Genomic DNA, 19,171 nt, shown 5'->3' on the forward strand with positions numbered 1-19,171 from the left:
AAGGAGTAATCACATCTGTAAAAAATATTATTTTCTGCTCATCAAATTTTGCTGAACTTGACTAAGGTTTACAATGAAAATGTCAGCGTTGGTATGTTCCTAACACAAGCAATATCTTCTCCATCTTGACCATGGACAATCTAGTTCATTAGAACTTTTTAACTAAGGAAATAATTATAGAATTACAAAATGTTACTTGATCACTGAAGAAAAAAAGTGAATTTAATTCATTCATCAATCCTAATTTCTGGAATATGACCTCAATCTATGGCAAAATGATAACCGACTTTTTCCCATGAAAGGACACTCCTGAAGAGTATTAGGGTCTTTCACTGGTATTTTTTATCGTAAGTGATTCTATTTACAGTCTAGTTATATCTTATTCTGTTTCCACGTGTTAAGATAGAGCCAAAATCTCTATTAATCTGGGAGGGAAATCCAAGTACGGATTCAGTCTGAGTCACAAAGCCAAGGAAACATGGCCTATGTGCGCTACATTTTCCTCTAGATGGCGCTCCAAGGCAAAGTTTCCCAGCCAGTTGGCAGGAAAGTGGGGGAGGAGTGAGAGGTGGGGTAGGAAGCGGGGGCGCCACACCTTACCAACCTTCCTTGAAAGTGTTTCTTAGAGAACAGGAGACACTGAGGCACATCCCCCCCCCCCCCCCCAATACTCTTTTTTTGTTTTAAAAGAGACACCAACAAAGCCGGTATGTACAAAAGGGCCCCTCCCACATGAAGAAATCTGCCTCCTTTCTTTCTGAGCTGTTAGCATGAATAATAAGGCGTTCTCCCCGTGACCTTGCATCTATGGGTGTGTTTTTTAAGCCCATTGTCTCTAGCAATGGGAAAATTCATAGTTGTGTGTCATTGCTGAGCAAATTATGACCCTATGTACGACAGCACAAACAAATTATAAATATACATACCAGATTCCTAACCTTTAACCCTAAAATCATTTCAAACACAGAGAATAAACTATTGACTGGGAGAATTATGTTCTGCAAAAGTGTCCCACCTTATGTCTAGGTAACAAAGCAGTTTTGTTCCTTTAGAAATTAAAAAAAAAAAAAAAAGAACAAACTGCTTTGTGGGAGAGGCAATTTTATATAAAATGGTGGAAATTTAGTTCACTGGAAACCTTGTTAATGACTTATTTATTCCATGCCTCTGGATTCCAGGTTTTTGAAACAAAAGCTTCAACATTATTCTTTGCTTCTAAAGAGATATTTAAATAGCTGAAATTTTCCAAATATTTTTAATTCCTCGGATAAACAGAGTATATAGTGCCGTTTATAATTTGTGATTAAGACAAGGAATAAAAACCTGCAGATGAAGAATAATTATACATATTCTCTTTATTTACAGAAGCTTGTAGAATAGATATTCCATCGAGCACATGCGCAATGAAAGGTGACAAACACACTTCTTATATTCACAGTACAGACCAGATAAAGGAAACAGCCGTGCTTTTGTTTGTACCCTGCAAAATAACAGGCATGTGGTGGAGCCAAGGTTGCAGAGACAGTTTTTGGTTTTATAAATGATGTACGAGCGTTGACAGACTTTCCAGAGTGGGGGGCAGGGAGAAGGTTTCCTTAAGAGTCAGTGTTCTTTACTATCCCATAAATGTAGTCATTAGCACTTTGGGCCATGCCCTGCATCCTGGAGGGCTCAACAAAGATTCATTGAACGCGTGGACTTAGTTTGGGGTAATATGATTCAAGGAACCATGTTGCTCAGTGTCCAGTTTTTTTCCCCAAAAACTGTAAAATGATGAACAACTATCACTGCTAGAAATCTTGTTCTTTCATCCTATCACACTGAGGTTCAGCTAGGGTTCATACAGAATATTATGATCTTGCAGAATTCACTGAATATGAAAAGAGTAGAGCACATGATCACATTAAAATTTATAGTGGTGCTAGCCGCGTGGCGCTGGTGGGGAATTGCAGTTAAACACTAATAATGACCAACTATCACGGCAAACACACTGACACCCCCTGACATTTCCTGGGGGCTTCCTAAATCTTAAACGTGAAGGTAGCATGTTTTGTTTAAGTCCTTATTTGTGTTGTCAACAAGGTTATTTTCACAGATAAGCCAAGCCGTTTTATTGATAATTCAAACTAGAGAGCAGAAGGGACGTTTAGGGAGAAAAATCCGTCCTGTTCGCCGGCTTGAGGAAAATGCGCTGTCTGCTGGCTGCTGTCTGCCGTTTTCAGGGAAGCCGTTGATTTTCGAGGTGGCAAATTTCTCCTGAAAGATCTCAGAAACACAATAGGAACTCTTTTCCCCAAGAAGAAAAGAACCAGTGGAATTTTAAACTAAAATATTTTTTATCAATAACCAGAATCCTAATTTCAACAGAAAAAATAATTGCTTTTAGATTATAACATTGAAAAGTACAAAGAAAGCTACCAGTTTTGTTCTGTAACAGACTGTAATAAAGTAAAAAAAACAACAGTCATATTTGTAATCATCAAACATCATTTTACATTGCATTTCCCTACTAATAATACAATAATAATACAATAAAACCTGTATGTTAGAAAAATCAATTCTTTAATCTTCATGTAGGAAAGATTGATTTCCAGTATAACTTTCAGAATGGCAATTTTTTAATTTTAAAAAGGAGTGATTTTTAATGTTTTTGCAGAATATCAGCACAGGGCATTATAAATTAACTATGGAGCGAATCAATTTGAATACATTGTTTAAATTATACTTAAGACTCTTGCCTCTTAATCTTATAAGAAGGTTTCTATTTTTATTCTCTCTGGCCACATAATCAGAGCTCCAATCAAGCACTCCATGCTTCTAGCTGACATTCCTTTATCCACATTTGTTTTATAAAAAGAAAAAGGCAAAGCCACACATAATTAAGAACCTGGTGTGCTAATAACCAAACATACAATTGGGCAGAAGGATAATCCAATCCATTTCCTCACACAAGAGAGTAACCTCCATAACTCACTTTAAGCGCTGCCATGCATGAGTTATGGGTCATTCCCTTTCTAGTGAAAATAAATTCTCCCGCACCGTCAGCCAGGGCTGAGTATTTTTCTTAGGACATGTAAATTGTAAAACCGTATGAACATAGCCATGCCCGGCATTTGGGGAAAAGGCTAAGCTCTTACTCATGGACATGGGCTTGTAAGGAAATGTATGCGGTTTGGGGACTGGGGCTGCCTAGTTACAATATAGCATTTTTGATTAAAGTGAATTTATTCTTGAGATTTTTATGGTGTTGGTAAACTGCTTAATCTGTCACTTGTGTTTTATGACGCCAGCCGAATCCTCCAGGTCAGGGAGACTCGCAGCAGAGCCAGGCTCGTTTATCACAGCCTCCATTTCCACGGTTTATGACTCAGTAGAGGCACTTTCTTGGGGCTGAGACCTGGCACCTGAGGGTGTCCAGCTGGGAGCTTTAAAAAGTTTTCATTTTTTTAAGAGTCTCATGTTTAATTTTGGCTGAAGGATGGCTAGTAAAAATTTGGGGAAGGTTAGAAGAGGTCTCATATGCTTGAACTTCATCAACCTGGCCTCCGGTGGCACTGGGAGGGGCTGCCTCTCTGCGCCGTTAGTGCTGACCACGTGATCTGCTTCATTTTCTGTCCTCACCAACCACAGGTTAGACTATCTATCCAATTCACTAGTAATTTATCATAAAATATAAACTATATTTCTAAACATGAACAGAATATGCCATCTTTGTTCTCAAAAAAATCATAAAGTACATATATTCTTAGTGTTTGAAAGTTAAGTCCTTAGAATCTAATATGCATTTTCTTTGGTTTCTTTTTTAAGTACAGTAGGTGTGCTACATACATAGAGCTGTGTTTATTGTATTTTCTAAATTGAAGTGGAAGCCTGTTTTTTTACATCTTGTTAAGATATTTATCCTGAAATTTTCCTTATCCCATTTGTGTATCTTTTTGCACATTTTATCAAAATATAACAGGAGAGGTATATTAAATAATTTTTATTTAACCCCATCAGGACTTCTTGAGAATGAAATAAAGCATATTAGATGCCAGAGGTTTGCTTTGAAATAACTCCAGCAAACAAACAAACAAAACAATGCATGTGAAAATATAGATGAAACAAGACTGGCTAAACATGGCTTCCTGTTGAAGTTAGGTAATGAATGCATGGAGGTTCATTATCAGATTCTATTTTGTGTATGCTTTTGACTTTCCAAAATGAATAATTTTTTAAAAATTATTCTAACTAATAGGTTAAAAATTAAGTCATGGAAATGGTTAATAAATAACTAAATAAAATTGATTAAAATAAATCCAATTTTTTTATTCATGCATCATTTACTCAACACATATAATTATAGCAGACACACCATTAAGTTTTGCAGACTTGCCATTCTGAGACTTATATGGGCAAGCATTTGCAATATGATTTGAGGTTGAGAGACAAGATATATCCAAAGTATAACTTAGGTTTTATGATTTGGTAGTGAGTGCCCTGAGAAGGTTCTGGTTATAGAACAGTATTTAAGTGTAGACTGTAGGGTCCTTCCAACTCTGAGCTTAGTAAGGAAAGGATCATTGTAGACTTCCATCAATATTTAATAAAGACCAAATCAAGATTTGGCTACAGAAAGACAAGCAAATCTGACAAAACTATCCCGCTCCCGTGGATAATTAGACAAAGTACAACTGCTCTGTATTGTATCGCATCCTCTGGTGAAGGAGACGTGTAAACATGGTGCTGGATGGTGGTCCCCTAGTGGCTGGAAAGGTTCTGGACTTTGGGCCAGAAAATGAGATGGCAGTACCTATTTTTTTAGCTTAGCAGATCTACATATTGGCAGGAAAACATTACTGTAAACACCAAGGGGGCGTGACCATTCAGCCTCGATGCTGCAGTCTGTGCAGAGGGTTTTATTCACAGGAGAGGATTGTGGTTGTGAACACCTGCTCTTGTCTCCCTTGTGCTTTCATCATCTCTGGTTGGCAAAGATAGGATCCTTTTTTGAAAAGAAGATGGGCTATAGCATCAAGCAGCAGCAATTTATTTGTAAGCACTCTTGGTAAGCAACTGAAATCTGCTTCCACCTTAAACTTGATCAAGTCCTCTGCCTAAAATCACTGCTTTGGAGCATATTGAATAGACTGATAGCCACCAGCCTGCCCTAGGATTTGCATGCTGAGAGGTGGCCATTCCATCCCGAAGCCAACAAAATAGAATCCTAAAAAGAAGCACGCTGGGCCAGCGGTAAATGTCCGTGGAGCCCAAACATGTGTCTTAACAATGCCCTCGCCACTCTGATCTACTCACAGCTGGGGTAGTGATTGAAGGCAGACTTCTCATAGGACTTTCACTGACAGACACCTCATGTGAAGGACGGTCTAGCAGAGCTGGGCCAGACATCAACATTATAATTTGGGGCATTTGTTAGAAGACACCAGCACTTTATATGTGGCATTTACATGAAACCCTCAAAGAGCACTCTTTGGCTAAAGTAAATTTAATTTTAATAATATACCAAACAAAGGCCCTAGACCAGCCGTGGGCAAACTACGGCCCGCTGGCCGGATCCGGCCCATTTGAAATGAATAAAACTAAAAAAAAACAAAAACACCGTACACTTTTATGTAATGATGTTTACTTTGAATTTATATTAGTTCACACAAACACTCCATCCATGCTTTTGTTCCGGCCCTCCGGTCCAGTTTAAGAACCCATTGTGGCCCTCGAGTCAAAAAGTTTGCCCACCCCTGCCCTAGACAGTGACCCTGCAATATTGCACATTAGGACTTAAGGAATACCAGAAATTAAATGGAAATGCTGCCTTTCAGCCCTAAGCTCACACTTCCAGGTTGAAGTTGTCTATAGATTGGTTGAGACATGATGACAGATTAGGGACATGGTGCACAGATTCGTCTAGGGGAGGCCCTTCCTTGAGAAACCATGTTCTTCAAACCCCTAGGAGTTGTCTGAGCTGTGCTCTTTTCTCTTCTGCAGAAGAAAGAAAAGGCCGAAGGGAGAAGAAAGACTCTACAAACACCTATCATGTGCCTTAGCCGGTTTTGCTCAGGGATTAGAGCCTGAGGACTGAAGGGCCATGGGTTTGATTCCAGTCAAAGGAATGTACCTTGGTTGCAGGCTCGATCCCCAGCCATGGTCAGGGCGAGTGCAGGAGGCAACCAATCGATGTGTCTCTCATATTTTTCTCTGGCCATGATATTCCTTTTCACTAGGGTCGTACAGGACCAGCTTTGAAATAGGGGCACTTTCTATCTGGTTCAAATTTTATGATAGGAAAATACTGGGTAGCCTAGGGGACCCTGTGAAACAGCCTTGCTGTTTGGGTCCTTTGGAGCTTCAGTGGTTATATGCTGTAGTGGCTGGGGTAGGGTTATCCCAGCTCACATTTTAGCCAAACAGAGGACTGTTGGAGGCCTTCTCAGAGGGTGCTCACAGACTTCTCTGGAGAGGGTGATGTGGGAATTAGGTCAATGTGCCTTGAATGTCTCTTTACCTCGGTATATTGTATTCACTGCTTTACATCTCTGATAATGGACCATGAGGGAATACAGGTGAGAAGACAGATTAAAATAAGTAATTATTAGACCAGGAGCAGAAAAGATATAATATTATTTGAAAATAAAAGACTAAAATAGAGTCGAGCATAAAATAAATGCATTCACATTTCCTGCTGCCCCACCTTCATAAATTTTATATCTTTTTAATTTTTTGTAATTTTTCAATTACAGTAGACATTCAATATTATATTAGTTTTAGGTGTACACCTAAACCTTTAGACATTTATATAACTTACAAAGCGGTCCCCCAATAAGTCTAGTACCCATCTAGCACCGTACATATTTATTACAATATGATCGACTATATTCCCTCTGCTGTACTTGACATCCCCGTGACTACTTTGTAACTTCCATTTTGTACTTCTTAATCTCTTCACCTTTTTCACCCAGCCCCCCAACCCTTCTCCCATCTGGAAACCATCAGTTTGTTCCATGTAACTATGAGTTTGTTTCTGTTTTATTTATTCATTTATTTTGTTTTATAGATTCCACTCTGTTCTCTTTTGAAAGTATACTGTCTCTAGCAGGCAGTTGACTTTTCTCCTCAATGTAAGTGTAGGTCGGAAGGAATAAGACTAGAAAGAAGATGGATGAGGGTGGGGGAGGAGCAAATGGACACTTAGTGTCAGGTGGACACTTTTTAGGCCTGACGACTCTCAGAAACCATTTACCAGGCAGCTCTAAATCACAGTCAAGAGATAGGTGCTGCTTCAGTAACTCAGGTATCACGGTTGAGAGAGGCAAATATGTTTTGTGTAATTGGGTGTGTACTGTTTTTCAGGGTTTCTTTATTCTGAGGATCATCCAGAGGTGGGTTCCATGGTCTTCGAACACTACAAAATCATAGAATACTTTCTAGGAAGAGGGTCCATGGCTCTCATCAAATTCTCAAAGTATCCATGATACAAATAGTTTAAGGACTTCATGCTGGATTTTCAGGAAGGGACAAGGATGGGAGGGAAGATGTTCTTCACAGAAAAACATTAGAGTAAAATAGATTCCATCACATTATATAATGGGTGATAACCGATAGCTTAAAAATAATTTGGGATTTTGATATTGAGTCTATTTGATGACATTTAACTTTAACTTTTCCTAAATTTCTAGTTAAATGACCTTAGTTTAACATTATCCCATCCCTATTCTTACTGTTTTAATGCATCAGCTAGTTCTAATCAATAGCATTTTCAAAGGTGAAATATTTCTAAATTTCTGTGCCATTTCATTGTTTACAGCACCAGTTTCTATGTAGCTTCTCACCTTTGTGAGAAGTATCATGAATAATATTTCATACTTGGCAGACTCTCAGGTTTTACTTAGTATTAGCAAGATCCAAACCCAACTAAACTGACTTATAGTTTCAAGATGACAGACATGACAGATACAGATATTCATGTCCAATTTTCCTTTCAAAAATCACCCCCAAATAACAGGGATAAGAAACAAACATAAATTCCACCTCTCATGGAACCTTAATAGATGAAGGTAGAAAATTGAGGGAGGGTGGTTCATAGCTTAGCAGAGAAGAGGAAAGTCCAACCCAAGTGCCTTCAAGGTGAGTGGGTAGCGGAAGGGGTACACACGAGAAACAACAGCCCCCAACGCTACCAGAGCTCAGGAACTGGAGGTATCGGATACCACAGAAATAGGATGTAAGGGCAATGAAAGCTCTGCATCCCCAAGTCCCCATCCCCTCTCCATGTAGTCAGAGGGCTCCTCTTCCCTCACCTATTCAGGAAACCAGAGTATTTGCTGGAGAAACTAAACCCCAAGTGTGGGGACACCAGCAACAGAAAAGTTAGGGTGAGGTACACCCTGAAAATAAGAGAATTAAGTAAAAGTCTATATCCTCAAAGGTGAGAAGCTGCCTTCTCTTTTCTCAGGATGCCAAACCTGTGTTTATGCCATTTCCAAACAAGAGACTGAAAAGTCCAGAGGAAATGAACTTAGATATGGACACATGGGGATCTCAGCCAAAAGCCAGCTGTCATCTGCTCGCCCCCTGATAAGGGCCCAGCAATCTGCAGACCTCCCTCCTCACACACTGGTGTGTGGTGAACTTTGATTTACTCGTGTGTGTGAACTACCAGGCATGTGAGGAAACCACTAAACAGAGAAATAGAGCTCAGAGGAAATAAGCAATCAGGGAGCAGAGAGGATTTCAGAGAAATAATTAATATCCTCAAAAAAATAAAAGATGATAATGCATCCATGAGAGAAGAATAGAATGCTATTAGAATAGGAACAGAGACCCAAAAATTCTTATAGATGAAAAATATTGTTACTCATAGAAAGTAAGAGAGAAAAAGTCAATATGGGCAATGGGGAAAAAAAAGACAAAACAAGGAAATCAATACAAGAAGTCCAGTGTCCAACTAACTGGAGTTCCAGTCAAACAGGACAGAAAACAATAGTGAAGAGAAAATTAGAAACAAGAATGTTGTACTAGCCGAAACCGGTTTGGCTCAGTGGATAGAGCATCGGCCTGCGGACTGAAGGGTCCCAGGTTCGATTCCGGTCAAGGGCGTGTACCTGGGTTGCGGGCACATCCCCAGTAGGAGATGTGCAGGAGGCAGCTGATCGATGTTTCTCTCTCGTCGATGTTTCTAACTCTCTATCTCTCTCCCTTCCTCTCTGTAAAAAATCTATAAAATGTATAAAAAAAAAAAAAGAATGTTGTACTGAAGAAATCACACCACACCTATGCACTACACAAGCAAGCTGCAGAGGATAATAAAGAATTCCAACAATACTCCAGCTGACCCTCAATCTGATTGCCTAATCAAGACATGCACTGCCTTACTATCTGTATGAATTTAATCTGTCCGCCAAGCTAATATGAATGAAGGCACTTACAGAATAACATCTAGAATATCATCATGTAACCATTTCCGTACTTCTAAGTTGCTTCTTTTAATATTAAGGGGTGGGAGTGTTTTCTTTTGCAGGTTTTCATTTGAGTGGCTCCTGGTGGATATAACATTCAGTTCTAAATTCACAGCCCCCTCTCCCCTACCACTAGATGCTCATCATTGAAATGTAGACTCACAGAACACATTTTGCTCTGGGCCTTTGTCAAACCGTCACTGTATCTGGATAGTGCAGCCTCTTCTCTAAAAGGGGAACACAATGGTCTGAGCTTAGTTCTGGCAGGCCAGCCTGGGGCAACTTGACAGGGAGCTAATCCATCACTGTGGGATCAAGGCTGTGCAAGTGGCCACCCAACTCACTACCATCTAAGGGGGTGGCAGTTAATCATTTCCTTAACTGATGTGGGTATGAAAACAGAGCTGATTATTGCTGGGCAGACGAACCTTATCCATCCTCCCTGCCCTGGGCAGTGACTGTTGCCATTTTCTCTTTTTCCCAGACCGCCGGGTTTCAAGAGATTCTGACCGAGGTGGAAATTCTCGCGGTGATTGTGGGATGCCTGTGTCATGACCTCGACCACAGGGGAACCAACAATGCCTTCCAAGCTAAGTAAGTGTTCTAATTGTTGTTATTTTAATGCATTTGCCTTTCTGTTCAGAGCCAAAGGTGACCAGTGCTAAAGAGTAAAGCATTAATTTCTGGTATCCAAGGCCAAGGCCACGCAGGCTTGGGCTCGTGTGCCAAGGGGCCCATCCATCTTTATAATTCCCTATTCTTCTTTTAATTGCAAATTTGCCCTCCATGTCATGCTTGTTGATTTGGTCTGTCTCCCTTGAGCTCAGTCAGATAACAAAGCACAGATTTTAAAGGGCCTATTTTTCCCCCCAGAATATTTGTTTTCATGGCATTTGTAAGCCTTTTGGACTTGCTACTCTAAAATCTGATTTCGAGACTATTAAAAGAAAATTGGGCTTAAGAAATTTTAAATTTTATGAGGCAAAATATCTCTTCCTTTCCCAGTAGAACCTCTGCCAGGTGTTTTTTTCATGTTGGATAGCATATAAACTGCAGGGAAGAAAAGCAAAGCCAGAGGAATAAGGCCTCTGCTCCTCCCACAGGAAGGTGGGAAACAAACAAAGAGATTGCATCAGTACTGGAGATGTGAAGGCACATAATGTGCACAGGACAGAATAATCTGTCCTTAAGCAACTTAGACTGGTCAAGATAGCCATGGCTTTGTGGCTCACACAGTGGCCAAGGCCATAGAATACAAGCGCTGGAAATAAGACCCAAACCCAGATCTCCTGAGTCGTATATTGAGGGTCCAGTTTTAATGTTCTTACTATCTGTCTGCAGACGAAATGATATGTGAGTTCAGAAGCTGGAGGAAAAAGTTTGGGAATGGAGATGTCAAGAAAGGCTTCAACAAAGTGGTATAATTAACTTTCAGGTGACCGATTTCAAAGTCCCCTCACAGGTGCACCCGCATAATCTGAAACATCAACAGACCACATCCCTTTCTGTTCCCCAAAATGCTTACCTATTGATACCTTGGAGTCCTGGCCACTTACATTTGCTCCTGATCTAGCAAATGAATTTTGACTGTGTGCCCTTCTCTATCCATCCTGGGTCATATAGCCCATCACTTCAACCCTGCCTTCTCAATATCCTACAGTTTCTTGACACTCTTAACTTTCTGTGACATCCACTCTGCAACAACTCAGCCCCAGTTCAATCTAGCAATTCAATTTCATGTGACTCTGCCTATGCTTTTAAAGGCTTTAGTAGAAAATGTCATAGTCGTGAGAGTTTGAGATACACCAAATATACGCTCCCAACTGGTGGCATCACTAGATGCTCAGTATTCCCCAGATTCTGTGTCCTCCATTGCTCTTAGCAGTTCCAGAAGTTCTATATACTAAACACTCTCCCTTTTTAAACCGCTTCCTGTCGACCACCTCCCCCGCTCTCCTCGGCAGATCACCTTGCCTCCTCCTTCACCAAGAAAATTGAGGCCATCAATCGAGAACTCCCTCAATTTCCTCCCCTGCCATGTACAAACTTATCTGTCTGGCCCCATCCTTTCCTCCTGACCTCCTATCTCCGTGAAAATGCTGTCCTTCCTCTTGTCTGACGCTAATCCCTCCACCTCGGCTTTGGATCCCTTCCTTGCTCCCTCCTCTGAGACCTTGCTCCATTAATCTTCCTCTCTCTCTGCCCTGTATCTCCCTTCCCCTTCCTACTAGCTCTCAGCATCCTATTAATATGAACAATCCACCCCCCTTCTTGAAAAAGTCCACCTCAATCCATGCTTCTCCCTTTCGCTTCTGCTCTATTTCTCTTCCTTTCCAGTCAGTCTTCGTGGAGAGCTCATTATCTTCACTTCCCCAATGCCTGCCCTCCCACAGGGCAACCAGTTTCACCTCACAAGGGGAACTGCCCCCAGTAATGCCATCAATGGCCCCTTTTTCCAGAGCTGCTGGACATTCTTATTGTCCTTCTTTCTTGACCCTTCTTGCCATGAGACCCATTTTCTGTTCCCTCCTTCCTAGAACTCTCTCTTCCCTTGCCTCCAAGACAAAGGATTTCACCTACCTTTCTAGCCTTTCTTCTCAGTGTGCTTCAAGGCCTGTCTCCTCCTGTCCCAGCCAGCACTCTTGATGTCCTCTCCTGTTTCTCTCCTGCTCTACATGATCCTTCATGCAGGCCTTCACCCATCTGCTGATCAGTCCCAAACCCAGATCTTGGATCCATAATTCTCTTCTTCTCTCCAGACACTGATTCCAACCACTTGAGGGGCACCTCCTATTGAAATCTCACAGTCACCTCAATCTCAGTCTTTCTGATTATACTGGTTTCTTTCTCTCTGTCTCAGTGAATAGCACCACGAGAAATCCACAAGCCATCCAGATTCCCTGCTTAGTATCCGTAAATTCAACATCTTTGTGTTTTAAGTCACTACTGCTTCTCTGCCTCTCCTGAGTTGCTATAACCAGCCCAACTCTCTCCTCTAAGCTTCTTGCCTTGGCACTCCAGAATAATCTTTGTAATTCTCAAAGCTCAGCCCACTCTCCTGCTTAAAAGCCATTCACCAGCCTCCTTGGCTTCAGGATAGTGTTCAGATTCCTTAGTTGAGCCCTTTAAGGCCCTTTTCAACCAGGCTCCTGCCCATTTCTCTAGCCCAGCACTCACTCCTTCCACCCCATCTGCACCCACGCATCTATGCTCCAGATCCAAGGGGCTATTTGAAATGCTCAAAGGGGTCAAGCTAGTTCACTTCCCCCTGCTACCCAGTATTCCTGCCTGGAATGCCCGTCTTCTCCTTTCCCCTGCAAGCACTACCCAGGGTTCTATCCCTGCTGCAACTTCCCCTTGTCAACTTTCTGTGCCCATATAATGCCCAAGTTGTGCTTTTTTTTTAAAAGTGTGCCTCTCACTCTATTTTAATTGATGATTAACAGGCATGTCTCCCCTTCTCCTTGAATTCTCATGATGTAAAACAAATACCAGGAGCATAATAAACATAATGAATGTTTGCTGCATGAATGAAGAATGAATGATGGATGCATGAATGGGTAAGACTTTAACTATCTTACTATAGCTTTCAATAAAGTTTTCTGACTTTTAAATAAGTATAACTTTTTAAAGATTATTATAAACAGTTTTTATGGTCATAGGTATGATGTTATCTTCACTTCCTCAATCCCTAGAGTCTACTGAAGTGTCAACTGGATATACTTTCATCATATAGTACTTACAATTCTTTATGTTTCAATTCCTGTATCTGCATTTCATTATATTTTTAGGATGTCTTTCTCTCTTAGGCAATGACATCATTGTATCTTCCTCTTGCATCCCTTTTCTAGTCCCCTACCATTCTGCCACTTCTGCATAAAGAAAAGATATATGTGTTATAATTGTCTCTATAAAACAAGAGTGAGCACCCTGTGGGTTCTTTTAAGAGTCAAGTGTACAATATTTTGTACCCAGATACCACTGGCCCTCTCCTCTCCTTGCGAGAGCCTGTCTATCACACTGAGAGGCAGACCTTCTTAATAGTTGACCTCTCAGCTCTTTGGACCAAGCGTACATCCCTAATTAAAACCCACTTAATCATATTTTATCTCTTAGGAATTTGCCCAGTTACTGTTGACATCCAACCTGCAGACTTGGGAACTGAGGCTGCCATTTTGGGAGAGCTACAATGACCCCATGTCAAGCAGATAAGAAAACTGTGCAGAGAAAAGGAAAGAAACTAGATATTCGGAGAGACGCAGAAATAAGAAATTGTATAACTCTAGAGAAACAGAGAAAGATCAGACTTGATTTCTGGCTTTACACATCTCCACTCCTATTTCCAGGAGACCCAGCCATACTCGTGATAATTAGGCTCCCTCAGAGTTCCTGGTATCATTTAATCAAACATTTTTTAGGGAAGCTGGTTCTGATTTAGTTCTGTTCTTTGCAACTAACAGTACCTGGGACAATGAAAAGAACTGCAATTTACTTGTTGTTGACTCTCTCAAGTGCTCTCCCACATCCCTGTTAGGGTAGGTATTTTTGTCTCCACTTTATGGGAGGAACTGAGCCTCAGGAAAGTTAAGTAACTTGGCCATATTCATGCGGTAGAGTGGTGTTTAGACCTGGGCTATCTGATTTCAAAAGCCATTCTTTAATCACCACATCATACTCCCTCATGACTCAGTGATATTTATTTGGGGACTTTGGGCTTCTAGCTTCTTGGCTAACTTGCCATATATACGTGAGCTCTGGAAAATTTAAATATAACTGACACACAGAAAATTAAGACATGGAGCTATAAAAGTCATAGAACTGAACTAGACCTTGGAAGTCATATTTTTAAACACCTTCATTTATAAAAATGGAAATAGACATACCCAGATCTTAGGTTACTTGTGAAAGATTAAACAGTTTTCAAAAATATTAGATAGGTATTAAGTTGCTGGTACTAGAACTCAATTTCATTTTTTAATTTATTTTTGCATCCTCATATCATATTATCAAATCTGCCTCTTCCGAGATGATCTGATGTGTTTCCTCAAGATGATTAGGAGATGGGACATCCATCAGCCCTGCCCCATCATATGGAGTCACTTTTGAACTTGGGACACCGAATGCCACCACCACCCAACCTCAGTTAAAATTTCCCTTGACAATGGATGCTGACAGAGACCTTTTACAACACAGTGAAGGAACTATCTTTTTATTGATTAGAATAAGATTTATTCACTATGTGTGTGCCATTGTTTAGAAAATCCCTAGGAAGAAATCTACATCCTCATTTCTTTTTTTTTTAAAATATATTTTATTGATTTTTCACAAAGAGGAAGGGAGAGAGATAGAGAGAGTTAGAAACATCGATCAGCTGCCTCTTGCACATCCCTCACCGGGGATGTGCCCGCAACCCAGGTACATGCCCTTGACCGGAATCGAACCCGGGACCTCTCAGTCCGCAGGCCGACGCTCTATCCACTGAGCCAAACCGGTTTCGGCCATCCTCATTTCTTTCTTTGTTCCCCAGTAATTGAGTGCTTTGCATGTGTAAGGCACTGTGCTAGGCATTGTGAGAGAAATAAAGTCTAACCAACAGTCCCTTCCCTTAAAGTATTCACAGTCAAATGTCAACCTTTCAAGTGATTTGGAAATATAATTTAAATGCACCAATTATTATGTAAAGCAAAGTATATGCTACCTTTTTTTCCATATATAAGGCTGTAAAAAAACAGGAGACATTTAGCAAGGGACACATTACTATATAAAATGCAAAATGCCTCTACAATAAAAAGTTGGTTATAGCAGAGTATAATTTATTCTCTTAGCCTTTCTGATAAGTGAACCTTTGCATTTTCATATTTTATTCTTAATTTTTAAGTATTAAAGTACGTGCCATGAATGATCAATAGGTAGAGAGGGCAACGATACCACAGTGCTTTGAAATTGCTCTGTTAACACCTCTCTCCTGTTTTCTCCGGGGACAGCGTTTCCCACTCATCCCCCTCTCTATTACAGCTGCCCCTGATGATTAAATATCAGTACCGAGCAGCTTTGTAGTATATTCTCCTAGGAGACTTCTGTTCATTTCTAGCATAATCTCTTATACTCATTTCTTGGGAATGAAAACCCATCTTGTCGCTTTCGGCCAGGTCCCAGAAGTGAAATACTGGGGCACATTAATCTGCCATGACAGCCTAATCCCATTCCTCACCACCTCCCAACAATTCCCACTTTCCTAATTACCTTTCATAGTTTTCCTTTTTTAAGTTTTCTATAAGCCATGGCTGCACACTTCCGTTAAGCCTCTTTTTCACAGCATATGCACATCTGGGGACGTTCTGAAGGTACACCTCCTTTCACACGCCTGTTTTTGGTGCCTGTGCAAAGTGCTTGAATGCCTATGGGGACAGAATGCTTTACTTTGACTTTCCTTTTCAATAAGTTTCTCCTGTCCAAAATAGAAAAACTTTGGTGTGTTGGGAAGACCTACTCAGTAATGAGCATCATGAATAAGTACTGGAATTTGGAGACTCTTCATTTCTCCTTCTCTCCTTCTCTCTCCACACACGTTGCATAAATATATGCATAAATATATATAATATATTCACTATTAAGGCATGTGTGCCCCAAAACTACTTATATAATGGATATACTTACCACAGACAATAAAAATGCGGTGTGGAGTTTAAGTCCATTTTTTTCCATATGTGATTGATTTGGACTGTTTTGTTTTTTTCCAAAATTTTATATGAAAAAGTAGAAGTGTACCTTTACACAAAGTATATTACATGAAAGACATGGCCTCTTTTAAAAAATGATTTTATGCCCTGACTGGTTTGGCTCAGTGGATAGAGCGTCGGCCTGTGGACTGAAGGCTCCCGGGTTCGATTCTGGCCAACGGCATGTACCTTGGTTGCGGGCACATCCCCGGTGAGGGATGTGCAAGAGGCAGCTGATCGATGTTTCTCTCTCATTGATGTTTCTAACTCTCTCTATCTCTCTCCCTTCCTCTCTGTGAAAAATCAATAAAATATATTTAAAAAATAAAATAAAAAATGATTTTATGATCAAGTACGATTGGTTAATGCTGCATATTATGTTCCCTTCCTGCAGAACCATAATGCGTGTTCTTACATTCTGGGAGATACTACAATGAAGAAACAGTTTAACTTTTAGAACCAGCATTTTCCAAATGCATTAGACTATGGGCCCTTTTTTTTATTCCTGCCCATAATGCCATTTAACATTCCAAATAACTCATATTTTGTAGAATATTTTCAATAAAGTTTATCCTAAGAGATACATTTCATTTTTTGCCATTAATATCAAGTTTTATGACTGTGTACTTCACCCTCGCCATCCTACAAGGTTCACGGCTTATGTATTTGTAATCCGAAGATGACATTTTGCTTCCAGAAAGGTGAAGGTCGTTAGTGTAAGTCTGGTCAGAGAAAATTTTCTACACAATTCTAGGGGATTGTGAGCTCCCTGAGGGTAACAGCCATGTCTTGCTTACCTTGTATTCCACATGCCTGCAGTCTGGCATCATAGCTATCATCAAAACTTGTTGATTATTGAATGATAAATGAATGAATGAATGAATGAATGAATGAGTGTCTTCATAGCATTTTCATAGCATTAGTCTGGCTCTATTGCAAAATCTACACATTTTTGTGATTAACTTAGTATTGTGTGAGGATGGGAGATGTAAAATGGAATTATAAAAGAGAACAAAGAGAGAATCTGAGGATGAAGATGCTCAAACCACTGAAGTCAAAGGCTGCACCTGCACAAACACCCTGAGAGTCCTTCTGATGAAATGCAGCGGTTCAGAAACCATGCGGATCTGGGGCAGAGGGAGAGGTGCAACACGGGAGGCACCAGTGTATTTGTTATAAGCTGTTCCCTAGTTAAAGGAGGAAACATCCTACTCACACTGCAAAAAAGAAAATATAAAGTGATTTAGGATCATCTAGTTGCTTTAACTTTGTGGGTTCTGCTAAACCAAAGTGATGAAGGGAGAGACAATATATTGCATCTTGACCCCACTTTACATCAATGGCTGCTATCAGTAAGGGCACATCCAGGAATGGCTGAGCAGTAGAAACGAATCATAGGAATCTGAGTCTGCGGTTAGTAGTTATACTGATAGAATTCTGAATTAAATTTGGCAATATTCTTTCATTGACGACAACCAGCTTGACAAAAATTGAGAATCGAAAATCAGAAATGTGTAAGTTACAATCAGCTTTCTCATTATCTGAAGAGAAGAAGCTTAAAAACTTGGATGCTAATCCAGAACTTGTACTTACTAGCCCTGTGACCTTGAAAAAGTAGCATAACTTCTCTGAGCCTTGGTTTCCTCATCTGTAAAGTAAAAAGAAAATACTAGTTCCTGGTTGTTTTCAGGACCAGATAAAATAATGTATTAAGTTGTTAATCTGTTGCCTAGTGCATGATAGGTACTTACTCATGATAGCTATTATTGTTAATAGCATTATTGTAAAATATGTTAACACACTTATCATGATCATTCTTCCAATTTTAACTGTAACTTCAGACATACCACTGCAAGCTTATTAACAAGCAGCTAATATTTTTTTTAAGCAGCTTAAATTTTTAAGCACCTGTTCCATGCCAAGCATATGCATATCACATATAAATATGAAGTATTCTAGAATTTCAAAGGCCAATGCAAATATAGCCAAGACACAATACATTGTGCTTTTTGAAAAATGTATTTTCATAAAAATGAAATCTATGTTAAGAAATAATATCTAACATTAATTATTAGTCAATAATTATTAAGATTAGCCTAACATGTTCACTTATTAAATAACTAGAAGCTCTGTGCATGAAAATTCGTGCACTCGAGGGGGGGTCCCTCAGCCCAGCCTGCGCCCTCTCGCAGTCCGAGAGCCCTTGGGGAATGTTTGACTGACAGCTTAGGCCCACTCCCTGTGGCCGGCCCTACCCCCCATCGCCCCACTGCTGCTACTGGTGGCCTCCCTCTGCTAAAAGCAACCAGCTGGCCTGCAAGCAGCCAGCCTGACCCCCCTCTGCCGCTGCCAGTCACCACTGCCCCCTCCCCCAATCGCCAACCCCTCCCTCTGCCTGCTGGCACCCACTTTGGCTGGCCTGGCACTGCCTGCTCGCCGGCCCTGGCCCCCACCAACTAGTCATTTCACCATTTGGTCAATTTGCATATTAGGCTTTTATTATATAGGATATAGATTAAGGTAAGATTTAAAGAAGCAACCCAAACCTAGTACCCTCCTTAAAAATCTCGTATCCTCTTGAGAAGCCCTATTCATAATAATCCCTACAGTATTTAAATGCTGCTTTTCTTCCAACATGTGGTCAGCACTGAGTCTTTCCAAGGGTCCCTGAACTGATCATGGTCTTAGACTGCTTCACACTGGAGGTGGAGGGCAGCTTATGACCGAAATCCTTCATGTTGCACTTGGATGCACTCTTTGCTCCTCTCACTAGCAGAGAAGATGGTGAGCCATCAATCTCCAGTGTTTTCAAGTTAAGTCCAAATTGCCCTTTCAATGTCTGGTCTCCTTACAGACCATAAACACAAGGACCTGGATGGGTCCTCAACCAAATCCCATGACTGTGCTTTAAACCTTAGGATTCTCTGGAGCTCTCTTGACTCTTAAGATGCTCTAAATCCTACTCCAAAAGAATTGGAAATGAACACACTTGAGCATTTAAAT

At 40.5% G+C, this 19,171-nt stretch overlaps 1 protein-coding gene across 2 annotated transcripts in view; it reads left to right on the forward strand.

Annotated features, from left to right (window-relative positions):
- Positions 1-19,171, forward strand: part of PDE11A (phosphodiesterase 11A) — a 285,421-nt gene that overhangs the window by 206,256 nt on the left and 59,994 nt on the right. For both annotated transcript variants that reach the window (XM_070422681.1, XM_070422682.1), the window contains one exon: positions 9,934-10,043. In XM_070422681.1, the coding sequence (XP_070278782.1) occupies positions 9,934-10,043 (110 nt within the window). The remainder of the gene's footprint in view (positions 1-9,933; positions 10,044-19,171) is intronic.

The sequence above is a fragment of the Myotis yumanensis genome, unplaced genomic scaffold (assembly GCF_028538775.1).
Source record: "Myotis yumanensis isolate MYYU_CA2020_CCGP unplaced genomic scaffold, mMyoYum1.0.hap1 SCAF_8, whole genome shotgun sequence".
Taxonomy (NCBI): Eukaryota; Metazoa; Chordata; class Mammalia; order Chiroptera; family Vespertilionidae; genus Myotis; species Myotis yumanensis.